This window comes from Nannospalax galili, unplaced genomic scaffold (genome assembly GCF_000622305.1).
Source record: "Nannospalax galili isolate Female #2095 unplaced genomic scaffold, S.galili_v1.0 scaffold561, whole genome shotgun sequence".
NCBI lineage: Eukaryota > Metazoa > Chordata > Mammalia > Rodentia > Spalacidae > Nannospalax > Nannospalax galili.
In genome coordinates this window covers 676,901-699,502 of record NW_008344825.1, presented here as the reverse complement: position 1 = coordinate 699,502, position 22,602 = coordinate 676,901, and the positions used below count along the sequence as shown (strand labels likewise).

The 22,602-nt window shown below is 40.1% G+C and overlaps 1 protein-coding gene across 13 annotated transcripts in view; it reads left to right on the top strand.

Annotated features, from left to right (window-relative positions):
- Nucleotides 1–22,602, top strand: part of CUNH3orf67 (chromosome unknown C3orf67 homolog) — a 273,967-nt gene that overhangs the window by 141,381 nt on the left and 109,984 nt on the right. For 4 of the 13 annotated variants that reach the window (XM_029567372.1, XM_029567370.1, XM_029567375.1 and 1 more), the window contains 5 exons: nt 6,183–6,320; nt 17,254–17,393; nt 18,031–18,208; nt 19,458–19,532; nt 20,652–20,774. The exons of 1 other annotated variant lie outside the window; for it this stretch is intronic. In XM_029567372.1, the coding sequence (XP_029423232.1) occupies nt 6,183–6,320; nt 17,254–17,393; nt 18,031–18,208; nt 19,458–19,532; nt 20,652–20,774 (654 nt within the window). The remainder of the gene's footprint in view (nt 1–6,182; nt 6,321–17,253; nt 17,394–18,030; nt 18,209–19,457; nt 19,533–20,651; nt 20,775–22,602) is intronic. 8 more of the 13 variants (XM_008841202.2, XM_029567371.1, XM_029567374.1 and 5 more) reach the window with 5 other exon arrangements.

Here is a 22,602-nt window from a genome sequence, read left to right as displayed (position 1 = left end):
TTTTCTGGTTTGAGAGTTCATTTGTTGAATTACTTCATAGCGAGTTTCTCTTATTTTTTGACCTTTGGGTTTAAGATAGGGTATCACTATGTAGCCCAGACTGGTCTTCTGTCTTAGCCTTTCAAGGACAAGATTGTGAGTTTGCGCCACCACACCCAGCTTCATAGTAATTTTCTAAATGCTAATGACATATGAAAAATAAGGAAACAAAGAACACCTGAAAACTGAAATTTGTAAGTCTAGCATTAGGACACTCAGAATCCATTACATTGCTGATGGGCATTGAAGGTTTTACTTAAATGATTCATTTTCCACTTCAGAACTAGGGCATTAGGGAAATGCAGTGGCTTCCCTGCCTTTATAATTGTGCTAACAATTTAGATTTCATGAGGACAGTTTGGACTGAATTTTTTTTGCTAATATTCGTGTCTACAAATTTTTATGCTAAATTCTAAAATAGTAAATAAATGATAAAGAATAAAGAAAATCAAATATATTTGTATTTATAGGAATTAGTGTTAAGGGGCTGGAGAGATGGCTCAACGGTTAAGAGCACTGGCGACTCTTGCAGAAGACCCGGGTGCAATTCCCAGAACCCACATGGCAACTAACAACCATTTGTAACTCCAGCCCCAGGGGATCCAACAGCCTCCTTCTGACCTCCTCGGGCATTGCACAACACAGGTGCGCCTACCTACATTCAGGCAATACACTCATACACATAAAATAAACATAATAAATATTTTAAAAGAAAAGAATTTAGTGTGAAACATAAAATTAAATTGTACCTAAGCTAATATAGTTTTCATTTTGTGCTTTTGTGCTGTCCCGTGCATCTTGTATATTCATTCAGCTTGTACCACTGAGAGCTTCATGGCGACTACTTTTACCTAACTCCTATTTAGAGCCTTTCCCACAATATGAACACATCTTCAAAAAATATGATGTCTTGTTATTGTTGTTGTAAAGATTTATTCCTTTTTATTTTGTGTGTAAGTGTTCTGTCTTCATGTATGTATGTGTATGACATGTGTGCCTAGGGAGACCAGGAAAGGGTGTCAGAGTTGAGCCCGAATTCTCTGCAAGAGCAGCAAGCACCACCAACCACTGGGCCATCTCTCCACACTCTGTTGCTGTTTTGTACATTTGTTTCTGGTTTGTTTTTTTTTTTCACTCTTCCTTAATCCAAAAGTAAATAAATGTGTACAAATAATTTATTTTTTATGAATTAGAAGTTCTTTTTTATTGACTGTGTATTTCAAACAGAACATCTCAATCTTAATCATCTTTATACCCCCATCCCCACTGCACCCTCTCACACTCTCCCACTGAAATTCATACACTGTCATTTCTTCTAAGGCCTACTGTGTCAAGTTAGTGTCCCCAGACATCCTTCAGTGCAAATTCATCTACTGAGGTCTAGTCAGCCTATCTAGAGTCTTGCTTTAGGAATATCAGCTCCTCCTCACCCAGCAGTAATCAGTTGCAAATATTTCTTGAGCTGAAATTGGGGTCAGCTGTCCATTTCCCCAGTTCTATGCTGAGTTTTTGTCTCTTTGAGTTTGCATGGGTCCTGGGCATGCTGACCCCATTGCTGTAGGTTCATATGAATGTGGTCCCAGAAGCTTGGAGGACTCTGTTTCCATATGGTCCTGCACCTCCTCCCTGGCTCTTACAGTCTTTCTGCCCCCTCTTCCACAATTGTCCCTGGGCCCTGAGTGAAGTTTAATATAGGAATCCTGTGCAAGGACCAGCATTCTGCAGACTCTTAGTCTCTACACTTTGGCCATTTGTGATCTTTTTTGTTCCCGGCCCTCTGTTGCATAAGGGGGCCTCATTAATGAGAATTGGGATATTCATTAGTGTCCTCTTTACCCCTTGTTCTATGTTTTGTGAGCCTTAGGTGTAGAGGTTGCAATGTAGATGTGCCACTTAGACTTGGGCAATTCACAGACAATGTCTGTGTGTGACCAGTTGTGGTACACTGTAATATAATAATCTCTGTCTTGTACAAAAGAAACTTCTTTGATGAGTGGTGATTGGGATGCTGTTTTGGGCTATTTGTTATTGTTGTTGTTTTTGTTTGTTTGTTTGAGGGAACTTTTTTGCTGTCTAAGCACATAAAACACTATATTTCCAAAATGTCTTCAAGCAATGGCAATTTAAAGTAATTGTATTTCAGTAATTATAAGTATTTATTAACATAGATCACTGTTTCTAATATTTGAGTTTCTAATATAGATAAGTTAAAATTAAGTAAGATTCCATAGTCATTAAATATTTTGTTTATTATTTTTATTTTATGTGTTTGAGTGTATTGCCTGCATGCATGGGAATGCACATGTGTCATGCAAAATCTCCAGAGGTCAAAAGAGGGCATTGGATCTTCTGGAACTGGAGTTATGGATGGTTGTTAAGCTGCCATGTGGGTGCTGGGATTTGAACCTGGGTCCTCTGCAAGAGCAGTCAGTGCTCTTAACCACTAAGCCATCTCTCCAGCCCTCCATATTGAGTGTATTGCCTGCATGCATGGGAATGCACATGTGTCATGCAAAATCTCCAGAGGTCAAAAGAGGGCATTGGATCTTCTGGAACTGGAGTTATGGATGGTTGTTAAGCTGCCATGTGGGTGCTGGGATTTGAACCTGGGTCCTCTGCAAGAGCAGTCAGTGCTCTTAACCACTGAGCCATCTCTCCAGCCCTCCATGGTCATGTTTAAGGCTTTCAATGCATCCTGTACAATTGCTCTCTAGGGTATTAATTCCAATTTCTACTTCTACTTTCTACAAGTGACAGTGATTAATATATTCTCAATAAAAAGAGGCCATACACATACATAAGAAGAAATGTGCTGGTGGACAAGAGCGTGGGCAGAAAATTTACCTAAAATTTTTAAATATCTTTTTATAAAAGTGAATGAAGTTCATTCAGATAAAATGCAATTTGAGCTATAAGAAATTATCTTTTCTTGAAAGTCTTCACAGATAAGATGCTAGCATCAGAGGATGCCAAACCCAAGAATCCATGGGTTAGAAAGAACTGAGGAAAACATCTAGACAATTTATTCAATTAAATGACAGCAGAAAATTTCCAAAACCTAAGGAAGAACGGACATCCAAACACAAAGAGGGTCAAGAAGACAGGACAAGAGCCTGTCTATAACACATCACAGTCAAGGCATCAAAAATAGGAAGCAAGAACAATGTTAAAAGATGTAAGGAAAATGTCAACTCACCTACAAAGAAAACATATCAGAATAACCCCAAAGCTCTCCTCAGCAACCCTAGATGCCCGGAAAGCTTTCAATGATACAGTTCAAGCCCCAAAAGTAAATATGTGCCAACAAGGACTGCAATATCTAGAAAAGCTATCTTTTAAAACTTATGAAGAAAGAAGAACATTTCAAGGCAAGCACAAATGAAGGCAACTGATGATCACTGAGCAGCACTGCAGACACTAACTAAAGGCATCTCACGGGCAGAGAAGGAAGGAAGACAGTCTCAATTATGAAGCACACAGGGAAGAGAGAGTTCATGAAGAATCTTTGCCAACCATATAAGTAAACAGGGAGTTAATGTCTGGAATATATACAGAAACTCCAACCTTAGCTGAGGAACTACTGGAAGCTGATAACTACTGGGAGAGGGAGAGTTGTTTTTTTAAAAGAGTATGACACTAGATTAGGACACTAGGTTAACCAGGCTCCAGTGGAAGGATCCACACTGAAGGACTTTTGGGGACACCAACTTGGCTCAATATGCCTTAACACACACGACAGAAGTAGAAGTAGGGGTCTGCTTATTGATCAAAATATATTGTATAAAATATGCAAAAATTCAATAAAAAGAGAAAAATGGACTAAGAAAATCAAACTCAGAAAGGCAAACACTACGTGTTCCCCCTCGTATGACAAGCTTATATTTAAATTTGCATATATGCTTTGTGTGTGTACATGCGCAGGCAGGTCATTAAACTATAAGGGGACCATCAAAACAGAGTAGAGGAGATCATAAGGGAAGGAGTTGATGGGGAAAGAGAGGATAATTTGTTTGACTGGGCTTTTCATGTTTAACATTTCTGTTTGATTACTTTTTAGAATCTCAGTTTCCTTCCTGAATTTTTCCTTACATTTTTGACTTTCCCTCCAAACTACCAACCGCTTGGTCCAGTTTGCTAACTTCCTTATCTAGGTCCTGAGTGTCCCTATCTCACTCATCTGCTTTTTTGAAAAGTAGGACTCTGGACTGTTTGTCCGGACTTTGGCTCTCTATCTCCCATTTCTGGTCTAGGGCAGTTGTGGGTTTTGGCGTGCCTTAGCGTGCTTTTTTGAAAAGTAGGACTCTGGACTGTTTGTCCGGACTTTGGCTCTCTCTTTATCTCCCATTTCTGGTCTAGGGCAGTTGTGGGTTTTGGCGTGCCGTAGCATCCTGTGTGCTCATATCTGCTGTGTTTCTCTGTTGTGTTTTGTACATCTGTTGGTGTAAATGTGCCTCCAGGTTTGTTTTCTTCCTTTTCCCGCTCTTGTTTCTTTGTTTTATTTTTTGGTTCTTCCCATGAGTTGTCTTCACTCGGTGTTTGCTCCTCATGACTATTTGAGGGAAAACTGACTTCAGTAACAGATACAGTGACTTGACAGCAGCCCGGTGTTGCCTTGCAGAAGACAGTTGTGAACTTCCCTTGTGTCCCAACAAAGTCTGGAGACACAGGCACTATAGTACTGGTTGGGGAAAAAGTAGTTTTAAATGTTATAGAATAGGCTCAAAAAAAGGACAGCTAGAAAGGCCTCTTCAGGTGAGATACAAACTAAATCAAAGCAACTGAACAACTGAAGTACAAAAATTTCGATAAAAATTAAAGATAAATGGAACTTACCATGACATCTGTCAGTGTATCTTCCTGCTTGGGGGGACTGTGCTCTCTCCCACCTGCTCCCTGTCTTTATAGCAGGATCAGTAGATGGAAAGACTACTTGGCTCAGTAATTCACAGAACTCGGCTATGCACTCTGCCTAGAGGAGTGTCCCTCAGAGATTCTGCTCTGCAGGAATTCCCCTTCTGAGTCCACACCCCTTACTTACCAGCCTCAGCTTTATCCCTGCTTGCTAGGCATCATAACTTGCTATGGGACTTTCTGTGGCCAAGCCTTGGAGGTGGCCTGGAAGACAGGCTGTTGTTTGTGCTTATCTTTGTGTTTACCTTACCTTGTATTCTCTTCCCCATCAGAATCGCAGATGTTTTAGCATCAGTGTCCCATGGTTCTTGCATGAGAAGGCTTGTATTTGTTGGCCAGATTGTGTAAAGCTCAGTGCCCTTCTTGGGTTCCCACGTTGCTCCTTGTCTAGGTCGTGGCAGAGGTGATACCCGCCATGTCATCCTCAGCTTATGGAGAATCTCAACTCGGGCTTTCCTGAAGCACTTGTGCGCGGTCTCCACAGCCAGCACTGCTCCAGCCTCTTCTCTGCCCTTAGTGCATCCTCTGGCTGCATGTCGGCAGGCCACTCAGATTCCCTCCTGCTTACCATTCTCAAGGTGCCCATGGCAACCAGGCACAGGTTAGCCTCCACTCCTGGCTCCTCTGTGCTGAGGGGTTTTATAGCTCTCCCCTCAGCCTATTTCTTTGCTTTAGTGACCTGTCTTTATTTCCTCACATGTTTCTGCTGTTGGGTGTTTCTGATACTCTTTGGCTCTTTCCTTCACAGGACAGAATCCAGTTATGACTTCTCTGTCATGTTATATAGAGTTGTTTCTAGTCTACCTCTCACCCAGAAATACCATGCTCTTTCTGGTAGCCAAGGCCAGGGCTGGAGAGATGGCTCAGCGGTTAAGAGCACTGACTGCTCTTGCAAAGGACCCAGGTTTGGGTACCAGCACACACATGGGCAGCTAACAACCGTCCATAACTCCAGTTCCAGGGGAACACCACACATTCTTCTGACCTCTCTGGGCATTGTGCAACACAGGTGCACTTACATACATAGACTTACATGCACTCATACACATAAAATAAAAATAATAAAATATTTTTTAAAAAGAAAGCCAGGGCCGAAAGGTTGAATACATTGTCCAGAGTTGCACTCTAAAGTGCTTTGCTTCAGTTGGTTTCATGGAGTATGTACAGGCTTACATTTAGGGTATGTACATTTTTCTTCACTTCTAATTGTATGCGGTATTCTCTTTCAACAGATGAACCCACAGACATTATTCCACGAAGCTGTCAGTTAGCAACAGATGTTCCTCATGTCACACAGTTGCTAAACATGACTAAACTCCGCCAAACTGAAATAAAATTTGGAGGTCATCCTCTAAGATCAGCAGAATCAGGTATGCGCTGGACACCCAAATTATAAGCATAATGTCTACCCTGCCCCCCCCAAAATGGTGTGACTTCCAAAGAAGCAACTGTTCCCCATTCTTTCTCAGTACTTTGTATGTACAAGGCAGGAGCTGCAAACTCAGAACACTGAGCCCATGCAGGCAGCACAAATTATTAAATCGAGTGGGGTGTGTGGGTACTTGACACAAACAAAACAGTTTCTACTTTAATGTGAACTTTACTGGACTGTGGAGGGGGCAGAGATAAGGAGAGACAGGAAACTGCTTTTCTGTAAAGGGGCTCGCTCTCCTCCTACTGAAGTGGGACGTTTATGCAAGGATACAGGAAATGGCTCTGAAAGGGAGCTGTGGAGAGTGGTAGGGACTGCAGCCAACTGGAACATCACTGTCAGTGTAAAAGGACTAACTGGAATTCCGTTTTGGCTAGTGTTGGCTGACTAGTTAGTTCCCAGTTTTTAAATAGTCTCTGAAATTTTTTGAAAGCATCCTTTGAGTCAAAAAAATTATTCCTAGGCTTGGAGTGTTCTACCACAAAGCAGCATATCTGTTGACCAAATTTGTGAAAAACACATACAAATCAAGAAACCTAATATTATCTTAACTCCTGTATGTTTGAGTCCCCTGGGACATTTGTAAATGTGCTTAACATCACAAAACACTTTTTTTTTTTCTGTTGTCTGGACTCTACCCCCAAAGACTGTTAGTCAGTTTGTCCTGGTTTGGTTTGGTTTTTAAGTCCCCTGGTGATTCTTCTGTACAGCCAGCATTGAGAACACTGCGTCACTCACCCCTCGAAGATTGTGTGGTTCAGGTAACACTCACCAACACGAAGGCAATGCAGGGGAGCTAAAGAATACACGTAAGAACAGCTCGTCTGTGGAGGGCGAGGTTCAGCCTGGAAGTATTCAGTGCATGTTTATGTGAATAAGTGTTTATAATAAAAGAGATTTGTGGAAGTACAAGTTAGAGCAGAGAACTGGGAAAAGACAAGGAAACAGCGAATGCCTGCATCAGTTTTCCTGGATTAGGAGAAGGAATGGATTGAGGGACCAAAAAGCTGTGTTAGAACACCACCATCAGAGTGCCTCGGGTTCCTCGGGAAAGGGATAAGGCTTTAGGAATTAAAATTTGACAGCAGGATTCAAGGTGAATTTTGAAACCAAGTGAGATGAGAGATGGAGGGGTGTAACAAAGACATCTTAGCAGCTGTCAGACTGGGTCTAGACTGCTCTGGGCCCTGCAGTGGAAAGCAGTGGCCCAGAGAAGTGCAGGAGTGAGGGGCAAGGTTTGTAGATTCTCAGACAACAGATGGCACCAAGAGAGTGATCAGGGCTTGGAGGTCACAGAAACCAGTAGGTATTGGTAGAGAAAGCTGAAAACATGAACCCTTCTTTATCATCTGTATCCCTCGTGCATTTATCCTTAGAGTATTCTCTATGTGTCAATCTTCATCAGCATTGTATGTCATAAATCATATGTTCCTAGAAGATCGGAACTATTTTGTGATTTTTTTTTTCAGTGTAAACCATGGGAGAAGACTGTATGTAAATAGGCACTTTTTTTTTTTTTTTTGGTCTTTTTGAGACAGGGTCTCCCTGTAGCCCCATCTGGCCTTGAACTCACAATGTAGACCAGGCTGACCTTGAACTCACAGAGATCCACCTTCCTCTGCCTCCCAAGAACTGGAATTAAAGGCGTATGTCACCATGCCCAGCATAAATAGGCACTTTTAACCCTTGATTATGCCATTGGCACACTCACAGAAGAGCAGAGAGAATGTGTGATCAAAGTCCACATGACCCCATCACCTGCCTAGCAGTTACCAGCTTTAGGTGGCCTTTTTGCTAGCAATGAGAAAGATGGTCAAGTTTGGGTACTTGTTATATATGCTATATATAGACAAGAGAGAGAGAGAGAGTGAAGATTTCATGCAATCCATTGTCATTAAGGAACCTTGGGAAAACATAAAAAGGATAAAAGTGAACTTTGAACTCACAACCCAAGTGTCCATACTTGAGGTCACAGTTTAACCTTAAGGAAGATTTGCCACAGAATGCAGTAAGAGTATATTTAGTAACAGATACTCTGTCCGTACCTATGGTACTCCATCTGTACCATTAAGCTCTGAAATGTATCAGGTCATTTTATGATTACAAATGGTCTTTTTCCCTTCTGTCCTTCCAGCTCAATATTTTGGGCCATGTTGAAGGCCAACTTACAGTGCAGGATATTAGTATATATTTTGCAAATTCTATAACTGGGATTTCAATGCAAAATAACAGTCAACTTGATTCATGTATATAGGAAATTACTAATTGCCCCAAATCTATGAGCATGCTTCCTTTGCCCTGAGTCCCAGTTAGTCCGTTTGTCCTACATGGCTGCTCCCCTTAGCTCTGTCTCACTGCACATGTGTGACAGCTCAGAGGACATGAGCAAACGACGCACTGTGCGCTTCTTTCAGCAGATACTTTGCAGTTGCTGCTTTTGGTATATGTGGACTTTGTAGCTTACTAAAAATGAATATAAGAATTTTTGATCCCTGTGTAAGATATTTTATTTGAAAGGTGTATCTGATGAATATGCCCAGGGTCAGCTTCTCTAATCACAGATAAGCCAGGAGAGAGTTTTTTATTTGACCTATTTGTTTTGGTGTCTTTATAAAAAGTGGACTCCCACAATGAGATTTGAATTGCATGAGAAAATGATTGTGTCCTTTTATAACTGGCTGTGTAGTGCTCATTCCAGTTTTGGTGTTTTATCATAAATGGACAAACTGAGAGATCCTGATGAGGCCGCTAGAGAAGTAGCCACTCCTGTGGATACTTTCTCACGTGTCCACAGAGCCACAAAGGTAAACCTTGAGATTTCTAGCTGTTTAGGACTATGTTTATTGAATACCATATAGCTTAATCAAGAGCATTTAAGGGAACTAATAAAATAACTGTTCTTCCAAAAAGCTGCACATTCCCACCGTTATCAGTTCCCAGTGCACTTTAGTTAATGATTTTAGGACTGTGGAGTATGATGACCTTACTTTCATTAATGAAACCCCAGGGTCCAGTTATTGAAATGGAGCATGCTGCTCCATTGACAAGATACAGTGAACACAAATCAAAAGTGATCATTTCTTAAAATCAGAAAGTAATTTTCCCAAGTGCCCTCCTTTCCGTAGCAGCAGTCTGATTGGGTTTTCATTCCCATCCTGAGCTCCTACCACAACTACAAATAGGTGAATGACGCATCTAGAAAATGAAAGAGAGAAAGAGACAGAGGCGGGGGGGGGAGACAGAGACAGAGAGAGACAGACAGCAACAGAGACAGAGACAGGGATAGACAGAGAGACAGGGAGAAACAGAGAGAGACAGAGACAGACAGAGAATATGAATGAATCAACAGGCTATCTTTAACACTAGTGAAATCTGTATTATAGCACTTGGGAGGCAGAGACAGGTGGATCTCTATGAGTTCAAGGCCACCCTGGTCTACATAGTGAGTTCCAGGACAGCTGGGGCTACAAGGAGACCCTGTCTCAAAAAGACCAAAAACAAAAACAAAAAAAAGGAATTTCTTCTTTAGATTCTGCATTATGAAAGCAAGATTCAGACTAAGGAACAGAATTTACTATGAAACAACAACTTTAAGGGAAGAGTTAGATGTGATGTCATAAGAGCTAAGACACCTTTGATACTCACAGATCAGTTGAATTAATATTGTAAAAATGGCTATATTACCAAACCAACGTCCAAATTCAATGCACTCCCCATGGAAATTCCAATGACAGTCTTCACATAAATAGGAAAAAAAAATTTCTAAAATTTATACGGAAACACAAAAGACCCCAGAGAGCCAAAGCAGTCTTGAGCAGAAAGAACAATGGTACAGGTGTCCCCATACCTGACCTGAGTTCTGGTTATACTGTAGAGCCATAGTGACAAAAACAGCATGGCACTGGTACAAAGTCAGATACACAGCTCAGTAGAATAGAATAGAGGACCAAAGAAAACTCACAGCCACAACCACCGAATTTTTTTGTAAGATGTCAAAAACATACAATGGAGGAAAAACAGTATCAGCAGCAGATGGGGCAGGGCTGCCTTGGATATCCATACATAAAGGAGTGATGATAAGGTCACCCTGTACAAATGCCAGTTCAAAATGGACCAAAGATCGTCTTAATGTGAGATTGGAAACACTCAAACTATTAGTGGAGAACCAAGGAAACCACTTGAAGATGTAGGCATAGGCAAAAACGTTCCGAAAGGACTCCAGTGGCTCAAGAAATAATGTCAAGAATGAACAAATGAGATGACATAAATTTGAAAAGAAAAAAGTGTCTTAAGCTTTTTTATCAATGAGATAAAGCCAAGTACTGATTTTAATTTCTTGCAGCCTTGGAAGCAAGAACATAGAAGCATCTCTCCCAGGCCTTTCCTGCCTGGGGCCTTTACCCGTCTGCTTTTCTTTTCATCACAGTTCCATGGATTGTAGACTGACATCCTCCAGTGGTCTAAAAACAGTTTCTAAGTGAATACTTTGCACTGGGCCTGGAGTCTCAGAGTAGCCAGTTGGCCCACATTCCACAGTACCTTCTTGTTGTGCATGCCTTGCCTGCCTGGCACTGATGCTCCTTCAGTTTGCCCTGCCCCCATCTCTCCCAGCCTTCCTCCCTTTGGAAAGGGCCATTAAACCAATATGTTATGTGCTTGATTCCTCAAAGCCCTCATTAGCCCCCATGGCATGCACTGTATTATCATATTCATTAAACTTGAGTGCCTATCTATATAATCATTAATCATCCATTTTTTGAAATAGAAAAAAAAAGGTTTTATTTGAATGGTTTTATAAAATTGCATAGAAAACAGGTATTGGCTATGGGGAGAATCTCCTGTGCTGCTCTCCTGGCCCACTGAGGGCAGCATCATGTGTAATTTTTAAAAGCACAATGAGGAGAGATGTGATTGTTGAGCCCCTGCTCTGAATGTGGTCAGAGCTTAGTTTCTTCTTCTGTGGAAATGGAATGGTAACATCACACATGAGGAGCCCAAGGATTGCATAGATACCTCATTTCTGCCATGGCCTTCAACCTCCTTTAGGTCTCAAGTTGAATGGGAGTTCCCTGATCCCAAAGATTAGGTACCAACTGCCATCAAGCACTCAGAACCCTTGGAACTTTTCCTTTATACTTTGTATTATAGCCAAAATCATCTTACTGCACATTAATTCTTTGTTTTAGCATCCGTCTCGCCCAGGAGACTATAAGCTCGTTGGACAAGGTAGTGGTCCATCTTAATGCCTGTCTTACTCAGTCCAAACAGGCTAAGTATCTAGCCACTACTAAAAAATGAATGCATGAAAAAATAAATGACCATGCATGGACTTTATAGACTGTTGAATGCTATTCAGGATGGCAGATATTAGCAACATGTTCACTAAGCATCTACCCCCTCCCAGATAGAACAGTAAACATGTAGCATGTATTGTTTCATATAATCTAACAGAAAAATTCCATGACAAGAACCATTGTTATCCCTAGTTTATGGATGAAGAAGGTGAGGCTTTAAAAGGTAGGTATCTCCTCTAAAATAATATTGCTGTACTAGAATCAATGTTTTTCATGTTTTTCTAGATCCTTTGTAACAGCACAACACACTCAAATAAAAATTAACCCAATTCAGCTGGGTGTGGTGGTGGTGTACACCTTTAATCCTAGTACTCAGGACACAGAGGCAGATGGATCTCTGTGAGATCAAGGCCAGCCTAGTCTGCATAGTGAGGTCCAGGCCAGCTGGAGCTACAGGGAGACCCTGTTGCAAATAATAATAATAATAATAATAATAATAATAATAATAATAATAATAATAAAACTCAAAATGTGGACCATGGTATCCACTTTAATTCTGACTTAACTGTTAGATAATAGGTCAGTGTTGAGCATGACCCCTCAATGACGGGGTGAAAATTCAGCAGTTCTTTCTGGTTAATCTTTGAAAACCCTGCAAACTTAAATGACTATAATAATTTGAACATTGTGTCTTGAGAAAAAAAAATGAATGTTTATTTTTCTAAAAGACAATTAGAGAGTAGGCCCTCAGGTTTTACAATCTAACTACAAAGGCGTGCAGCCCTCAGTAAAATAGCAAAATAATTAATGGTAACATCACTGACCTACACCAAGTTCATTTTCCACTGACTCAAGAAAATGAATTGCCTACAGCATGATTTTAATCTAATCTTGATATTTAACCTTATTTTATGCAGATTGATATCAGCTTTTAAAATAGCTCATTTTAAAATTCTAGAGGTGTGCATTTCTGCTTGTAGTTTTCTGCTATTAAGATTTTTTTTCATATAGACTTTGTCCCTTCTATTTTTATTTTAGAAATCAAAACCTAATTACTTTTCCTTATTGGCTCTAATTAGGAACCTATCCTAATAAATGCATAATATAGTACATATTTATGGGGAACTAATTATGGTAATTAATATAATTATAAGTAGTGAATTGTTAGGATGAAACGGGATTTACAAAACTGATACACTTGCAGTATCAAGCTTAAAGAGATCTGTTACAAAGATCCTAAGTAATGGAGTATTTGTATACTTTGTGACCAAAAAACAGATAATTTTTTAAAAAGATTTAAATTTAAATACACTGTGGTGAATTACTCTTCTAAAACCCAGAATAGCATCTAGTTTTCTGTGCTTTAGGAGATGACAGTATTTTAGATTTAGCTGTATCTTTAATAATCACTGTATGTCCATCACTAAGTAAAAGATTCTTTTAACAAGTTCAAAGTATCTGGGAATTACTAGGAATAGTTATTAGTTATCTAGGAATAGTTAATATGTTCATTGTTCTACAAGTGGTCACACACAGAGAATATATGTCTGAGAGATGCCCCACCCTAAGTGACACATCTACATTTGAACCTCTATCCCTAGGGCTCATGGAACATAGCAGAACTGGGGGTAGAGAGAACACTAATACATCCCTCAACTCTCACCAGCAAAGCTTCCTCACACAACAGAGTACAATGCATACAGAAGACTACAACTGGCGAAGTTTTAGATAAGAGATTCCAGAGTTTGTTTCCCTAGATAGGACTCCTATATTAAACCTGACTCACCCACGGCTCAGGGACCGTTGTAGAAGAGGGGGCAGAAAGATTGTAAGAGCCAGGGTTGGGTTGGTACATGAACATAAAGAAACAAAGGCTTTCACACCACTGGGAACTTGCTCATGTGAACTTGCAACAATGGTGACAGCGTGCATAAGGCCCATGCCAACTCAATCAGACAAAAACCCAGTAGAATGAAGGAAATGGGCAGCAGGCCCTAACCCTAAGCCAAAGGACTATTGGCAAGTGATTACTGCTGGGTGACAGAGAATAGATCGCCTTTAAGGGAGCGACTCTAGATAGGCTGATTAGACTCCAGTGGATGAACTTGCACTGAGGAACATCTGATGACCAGATTCTTGACCAGATAGAACTTAACATATGTGACAGAATACATGAAATCTGGTGGGGGGGGGGGACATAGGGGTGTGAGGATGGGCTCAAAATTTGATTAAGATCTATTATATAAAAGATACAAAAACTTGATAAAAACTATTTTTTAAAAATATGTTCATTGTGTTGAAATTTGTAGCTGAAATAGTGCCAATGTAATGACTAAAATTCCTCCACCACCAATTCTCATTTTAATCCCGCATAGTAGCTGTAATTTTGGTGAAATTTAACCATTGTCTGCCATATACTAACTTGGTTTTCCTAGATAGGTACATATCGTACAAAATAAATGTTCTTTCATGCAAAAGAATTTAAACTGATAGAAAGGAACTTGAATTTAGATAAAGATGGAGAGTGCAGGAAATTTTCCTTGTAAAACATATGAAATGAAAGATAAATTCCCGGCTGAATAGTTCCCAGGATTGATAGGTACAGGGAAGGGGCTCTGTGCTGGTAGGGAATCCCTCTGTAGGCCACACTGTACCCCACAGAGCCTTTCAGGACTCTTCCATAGCCAGGAAAATCCTCATCAGAGAACAAAATAAATCATCTAGAATTTGTTCCACTTGATTATGAAAAAATACAAATGATGTCTATAATGGATTTTTGCCAAATGACCTGGAATTTGAGTATTGTTTCTGTTTTCAACTGGAAAAACTGACAATGCTCTATTGATTTGAAGGGACATTTATGAATGATCAGGGGAATGATAAAAATGCACACATACAGATAGATGTCTGTTTGACAGCAGGGAGTTGCAGATGTAACCCCAGCAGGCATGAGATTGTGGTGACATAGCCCTGCTGAGGTTGAGCGCCTGACCATGCAGGTAAACTGTTAGCCTTGTACTCTCAACCTAACATCCTCTCCCTCATTTCACACATAAAACCCCAGGTAGATTTTTCTTAATATGAAATTTTATATAGTTAGAAATAGTTGAGTTATTAAATCCAACTTCCCTTCAGATTCATTACCTGATTCATCTATTTCCTCAGCAAGATCAGGTACCTGTTCTGTGTCAAGATTACAGAAACCGGCCACTGACTTGACATCTACTGGAACACACACCATGGGAATGCCAGAGACATGTAAAAGTGCAATTCCAGCAAGTTCTTCTAGGGGACGTTTATGTGGGCGCATATGTTGGGGGAAGTTATCTGCATGAGAAAGATCCAGAAAGACTTCTTTGAGGAAGTGATAGCTGAGACATAAAGGCCAAGAGAGAAAGGAAGTGCATCCCTACCTGGAGAACGCTAAACAGTCATGCTCTACCTTGCAGGAAGAACTGAGAGGGCCAGGGTGTGGAGAGAGCAGGAAGCAAGGGCATAGCACAGGAGGACATAGGAAAACAGGTTTCTAGGTGGTAAGAGGCTCTGAAGCAGCGGCAGTGCCATTGGGGAGCTGTAAGTGAAGGGATGGAAAAGCGTCAGTCACACGTTTGTGCAAGACATCCCTGGCTGCACTTTGGAGAAAGGATGGGCAGACGCTAGAGCAGACATGGTGTATCAGATGAGAGCCTGTGGCCAGCCAGGAGAGGAAGCATGGGCATGTAGATGTTATTGCTGGAGGAGAGACGGTGCAGGTTGGAAACGGGAAGTGTCAAGTTCAGGTTTCCAGGCTGGTGTGCCTCTAGACACTGGAGAGAACAGATATAGCATGGAGCTCAGAGAGAAATATCCTCCAGACGTAGAGAGTCATCTGATGTCTGAATGTGCATTAGAGCATCCGGAGTAGCTGTCTAGACTCCTCTTCACAGTGACAAAAAACCTCAACCAGATACGGCGTAATTCAAGAAGGATGTTCCTTGTAGGGACTAAAAATTTTCTGAACTTATTTGACACACTCACCCTAATTCTGCCCTTTAGACAAACGGAAGGTTTCTTCTACACGATAGGGCTTCAGAAACTTGAAATAAAATCTGGCCGTACGGTCTATAGCTCCTCACCTTTTCCATATCCACCTCAGGTCTCCCATCCAGAAAAAAAACTCTTTCTATTCAGTTTGGTGGTCTAGCACTTGCCCAGGTAGAATGCACTCATACATCTACCCACATCACTTTCACTCAGCCTTGAATATTTGGAGCTTCCTTGGTACCGTATGTTTCTCACACCTGTGCCTCTGTTGTGTAGGAGTCGTTTTAAGTCCATCATTTGCAAAATTGCAGCACTACAGCAACGGCTAATGCTCCCAGCTGGCTAAGGTAGAGGAATTGTTTCACAACAGTACAGCAGGCCAGAAGAGGCCGAGGACTAGAGCGCAGTATGGAGTTGCTCAGGAACATTGTCCTAATATTCAAATTGGTCCTGTCTTGAAGGTGGGGCACAGAAGGTTTCCAGGAAGTGGGTAGTGTTTAGAGTTAAGAACTATCATCATCCTTACCTGCACTGTTCGTAAAGGCTAAGTATCTACATCCCCCCCTCCCCAGAACCAATCTGAGATCTTTGAGTAACCTTCCATGTTATCATTCAGAGACCTTGGTGGAGGAGTCTTTTAATCTAGTGGGTCCTTCAGGGACCTTAAAGTCTTCTATAGCATTTTCTCCATCTTATCTAGAGATGGAAAAGAGCATGGAGGATTCTGCATGAGGTTTTAACTGCTGGGAAGCATCTGACACTTCCTGCATTCCATTAGCCCAAACTCACTGATGCTTTCCACCTGCTACGGCCTTCTGGCACACAGCTTTAGAAGTGTCTGCATCATCATGGAGGAGACACTGGTTTTCTCTCTTTCTCCCCAGAATCTTCAGGGGCGCTTGTCACCCACTCAATTCAGAATAGGCTCCTAGCATTTGGGGGCTGTATGATCCTAGCTTCTCCATCTAGATGGTCTGGTCCCTTGTAACTTCCCAAGCTTGCCTGCCCTTCTTTTCCATCCCTCCTTCAGTACTTCCTTCTGCCCAGGGCACCCAATATCTCTTATTCCTGCATTACACCATTACTCAGTGACCATTCACTTCATTCCCACAGCTCAGTAAACCGCTTGCATGTGGGATCACTTCCCCCAGACTCCCCAAGAGCAAGCATTGTCTTCTCTATCTTTGTATCACTGATAACCCATAGGAAATGCCTGAGAGAGTGCACAAATATTTGTTTAGTTGAAGTGAATAATTTTTTTTTCCTAAAAAAGAAATTAAGATATATCTTAGTAACTTTTTTTGAAGACCATTGCTTGTAGTAGTATTTCTCAGGTAATGGTGATTATACAAATTACCCGAGGGACATTGTAAGTCCTCTCATTTTGTAAAAAAACATCCTATAAATTTCCTGTATCTGATACATTATCTGCGTTTTGAGTAAGTATTGAGAGAGTCCAGTCATGACATCTGCACTGTACTTTCAGAAGTACTGGGACATGGTATTTGTCACGTCTCCATTAATGGACTGTTATTGCTCTTCTTTAACAAACAGACCAGTTCATCAATAGAGGAGCAGGCAGTGTCCGGAACAGTAAAAGTCAAGATGTTTGCCACATCGCCTTTGGATCCAGAGTTCTTGGGCCACCTCCACTCTCTGGCAGAAGGAATAACCTGAGGCTTTCCAGTGAGGTGGGAGGAAGGTTTGAAGAGCTTATACAAGCAGGGGTGCTGGGGTATAGGATGAGACATGGCTTGTGTGGGAGAGAGGGCCACTGCCTATCTGCCCAAAGTGGAAGGCTTAAATAATGTTTACAACATGAATTTTGGATTTTAAAAGACTTCAAAAATTTTTTTCTGTCATGTTAACATAATTAAAAATTTTTGAGTAGTTTTCTCATTAAATATGTTGTTGAAACTTATAGGCAAATATATATGAGTGCATTTTGCCATCTCCTTCGAAAGAGAAGTTGAATCAAGACCAGAAGCAATACAATGAACAGATTCTCAAATGTTCTGCTTTTTATTTTTAACTTCTTTTGAATTTTTGACATACATGATGATTCTTTCTCAGCTCCTACCTGCTGAAGAGAGGGCGAAGCATGTGAGCACATTTTAATCCGTGTGTTTAGGAGACTTGCTTGTCTTCTATTGGATCTCATGGTATTTCTCTCCTTTTTCTAATTTTCTTTCCCTTCCTTTCCCATCACTTTCAATCTGTATTTCCTCCAGTTTCTTCTCACTTATTTTTCCAAAATTTTCTCATGTAGATTTTATAGAAAGTAAATATAATTTCTGTAATTTTTAATATATGGGTTAATTCCTCTTATAGACAGTAAGATCAAATGGGTCCAAAAATAGCCGGCTGTGCCAGCAGCCCACAGTGGAGAAGTGTGTTAACAGTGTGGAAATGTCATCCTTACTGATACCTGAGTCTGAGGAACAAAGAGAGAAAGGCTTGTGTGGGAGAGAGAGCCGCTGCCCAGTGAAGCAGACCACACCTATTCCTGGTAAGGATCATATGGAAAAAGAGCCAGCAGAGTAGGAGTGTTCTTGTTGAGATCAATCAAGTTATACTCAAGACTGGATCTTAAATCCAGAGAATTACTAGTTAACAGATTTTTGTGGTTGTTGTTTGAGACAGGATCCCACCATGTGGCCCTCGCTGGCCTAGAACTCTCTATGTAGACCAGGCTGTCCTGGAACTCATGGGGATCCACCTGCCTCTGCCTCCTGAGTTCTAGGATTAAAGGCGTGTACCACCACAGCAGGCTTGAATACATTTGGAAGTCCCTGTCATGCGTGGCCAACTGTACCATCTCTTGTTTAGTCTGCTCTAACGTGTTGCTGTAGTGCCTGGGTTTTGCTTTCTGATGGTAATGCAGTTTATATTTATTAGCAGAATTAAGGCCAGAACCCAAGACTTTGAATTATTTTCTAATTTTTGTACCCTTCCTGGCATGACTTCAGTGAGAGAAGAAAGGAGGGACATTTGAATTCATTTTATTTGAGTTAGAAATTAATAATCACTATTACAGACACTATCCCCAGGAAATTGCACCAAGAAATGAAGGGTTTAGTAAATATTAACTGCTACTATGATTATTATTTAAATATTAAATTATACTTCAGAATTCTCCAGGCTTCTTCAGAGTTCTCCAGACTTCTTTGGAAAACTAGTCCTTACTCAGCCCCACTTCCTCTTTATGGGAAAAGTAATTTTTTGTATTTATTGTCAAATTCATTTTTATTATTTTTAGTACAACATGTTGTATGAATAATTTCGATCAAATTTCTTTTTTCATATTTAAGATAGAGTCTTGCTATGCAGCCCTGATTGGCCTTGAACTTGTTATATAGACCAAGCAGGGCTTAACCTCACAGAGATCTACCCTCCTGAGTACAGGGATTAAAGGCATGGGCCATCATACCCATCCTGTCAGTCAAATTTCTTGTACCCTTCTATGAATGTTATGAATTTTATTCTATGTGTAAAATGTATCAGTCTTATAGAAATCCTAATATTGGAAGTAATGAATGCCTATTTTCTGTAAAAAATGAAGTCTTGTTTTTGATACAGCCTAAAATTATGTCACAGTGATGCATGAATATACTCATTATAGTGGTAGTCATATTTACTGTGTTGTATCAAGCAATATAGTACCTTCTGTTCTGGCTTTTGTTCTTTGATATGGAAATGTACCAATCAATCCACCTATTATCCATCCCCATCCCCACCCCCATCCCCATCCCATCCAGAACCATCAGCAGACAAGAACAGGAGAAGATTTCTATTAAAAAGCTCCAGCCAAGAAAAGACAGAGACACCCAGTGGTATGGCACAATTTCAATACTGTCTGTGTATTATTCAGGGGAGGGAATCTCTCTGTAGGTTGTAAGTTTCAAAGGATTATGAACCAATTCATTTAAAATATAAATGCCTGTTCTATGGGGATTATGGAAATCAAATTTTCTACCAAAGAATTGCTCTAGAGCCCTAATAGATATGCACTGGATTAACAGAAAGGACTACAGAAATAAAGGACATCCTCCTTGATTCTCAAGGGCTGAAAAGCTTGAATTACTGTGCTGTTTTTTCCTTAAGAAGGACCCAAATGTGATAGAAATTCCTGCCTACAGACTTCACTAAAATTGAGCTCTGTTATCATTGTTCAAATTTAATTTATGTCTTTTCTTTTTAAATCGGGCTCTTTTCAGAATTCTTGTTAGACTTCTGGGTCTCCCTTTGGATTCTTTGCATATGATATGATGTAGTTTACAACTTAAACACTTCACCCACTTAAGCACTAGCTAAGTGTAAGTAGCTCATGTATTATTCCTTTAGACTGGATTCGAGGCATGTTTGTGTAGATTTGTAGATACGTATATTAGTCTATCTTGAACTCAGCCCATGGGTATCATGAACAAGTCTGTTAGCACAATTTCTCAAAATAAGATTCCTAGATTGGCTCAAAATCCAACCTACCAGATTTTATGTTATTTTTATAAAAGGGCAGTTTAAAAAACTAATTCTGCAATAATGCCCACATCCATCTTCCTAAGGATATGAAGGAAAGAACTTGCTTTAAGAGTCACATTTAAGAAATATTATAAGTTAAGAAAAAAATTCCACATTTCATAAAACCCAAGAAAAAAATATAAAACCTTTTTAAAATTATATGGGTTTTGTAATTTTTCATCACATATTATAAAACTTAAGTCTAAAATGTCCCTGTGCAAATACCAAAGAATTTTAAGGTAAAGCTATACAAAAATGCAGCTGAGTTCATTGTAAAGCATTCAACTAAAAAATTAAGTTGCATATAAAGTATATTGTTGCCTCTCATTTGCTTTTGAATAATCAAATAAAAATATGCCATATTGTTACTGTTCTTCAAAAGCAACTTTATAAATATCAAAAAAGTAATGGAATGGAACTGTTTTTCCATAAAGGCAGTTCTTGTGGAAATAACAAGGATGAAGAGCAAGCCACAACCACCCTCACCCCTGTCACACAACCGAGAGCACAGCCAGTGACCCACAGCCCTCCAGGACCCCAGGTTCCTGACCAAGCAGGTCTGCATCCTTATTATTCATAAAACATAATTATGCCAAATAGTTCAGATTCAGTCATTTTGAAAATTGTGATACAACCATCTGCTGAAAATGACTGTCTCTTGTAAATCTTCCATTTTTAACCTCAATTTTATGTCAAACTTTAATGGACAGAGGGTGTTTAAATACCCCAGTTGCCCCATTCAGAATGAAAGTTTAGAACTTTGACTTCTTCCCACAACTCTGGGCCCACCCCCCAGGACCATCGTCTGTTGTGCATCCCCATCCCCTAGATAAATGGAGATCTTTGCACCCATCCACATATCTTGCCTGGCAGGTGTATGCTACTTTTACAAAGGCAAATTGTTTTTGAGCAAGGGAAAAAGGAAAATAAATGAAGATTGTTTGTAGTTTGTCAGTCTTATTTATGCAGTGTTGAAACCTTCATTAAAATGTTAGGCGCAATTAGTGTCTCCAGCATAAATCTGACTGTGTAGGAAAACTAATTAGATGTTTAGGTGATCATTCTTGCATTTATCTTGTTTGCTGCAATATTGTGATTACACACTAATTTACATATTTCCCTAAGAAAACACACGAAATTATTCATTACAATTGATATGGAAATACTTGAGGTAAAAGTACAAATTCCTGAAAAGCTTGTGGTAGTGAGATAATTAGTATTTCTTTAGTGTAAAACACTCCTTTTACTTTGACTTTTTGACAGTCAATGTTTGGCAAGTAGGTCATAAAAATTGTTTAATTGCATAGTGAATGTTCCCAGTGTCCTTTCCTCCACTCGTCTTCACACATCCATGTAAATAACATAACACATTGGGTTTTGTAACCTTTTTCAGCAGGACTTTCTTGCCCTAGAAATTTGTGTACACCAGTAGGTGTATAGATGATACAAGGGAAATCAAGGTCGTCTTTTGGGGTTCTTACTCTCGTTAGTAAAAGAATTTAAGAATCAACTCACATGGAAGCTTAAGGGCAATTTTATTAGAGTTTAAAAGAAAAATCCTTAAGGCAGGTAAGCTGTAAATTTCAGCAACTGCCCAAAGGAGGAGAATGGAGGAGAGAAGGAAAAAAAAAAACAAAAAAACAAAAACATGCTGTAAGCCAGCATAGAGGTCAGACACATGATAACCCAGCAGCCACTTGGGAGGAGAAGAGCTATAGAAAGAGTAAAGAATCCCAAATATTGCGGAAACCCAAAATGTTAGGGGAAATATACTTAGAGAAAAGCTAGAAAGAGATTGTGCTTTTCCTCTGTGCCTAGTAAGCCACTGCTCTCGAGATGGGGACTCCAGCAGAAAGTTCATCTCATAAAGCCCCAATTATTCTGTCAATCTCTTTTGTCTGGCTTAAGATGAACCTGCCTTCCTGGGGATGGGCCTTGGCACATAATGGACCTGGCTCAACTGGAATGTTATACCGCCACACAGGCCAGAGGTTTTATTCTTATGACCAGGAATTTCCTCTAAATGGGCTTTTATTGCTACTGTAACATAGATATATAAAGCAGGCGTTGTCTACAAAAGAAATAGCTCTCACCATAAAGGAATAAGAGAGATGGTTTATTCTGGAGCCAAATATGAATGACTGTGTCCCCAGAACACAGATTTAGGTCACCCCAAATACCCAGTCGGGTAGCAATTTCATAAACTTTTTATAGTAACAGAACAAAAAAGTCATAATCAACACACTTTTCTAATACAGTGGTGGGTAAATCTGGTAGGTGGATTACAGGGAAACCTCTGATACAGGTCTCAGATGCTTTCTGGGGACATTCTTAGCCTCTTGGTTGGTGGAAGATAAGATCTTGTTAATACATTACAAAGATTTT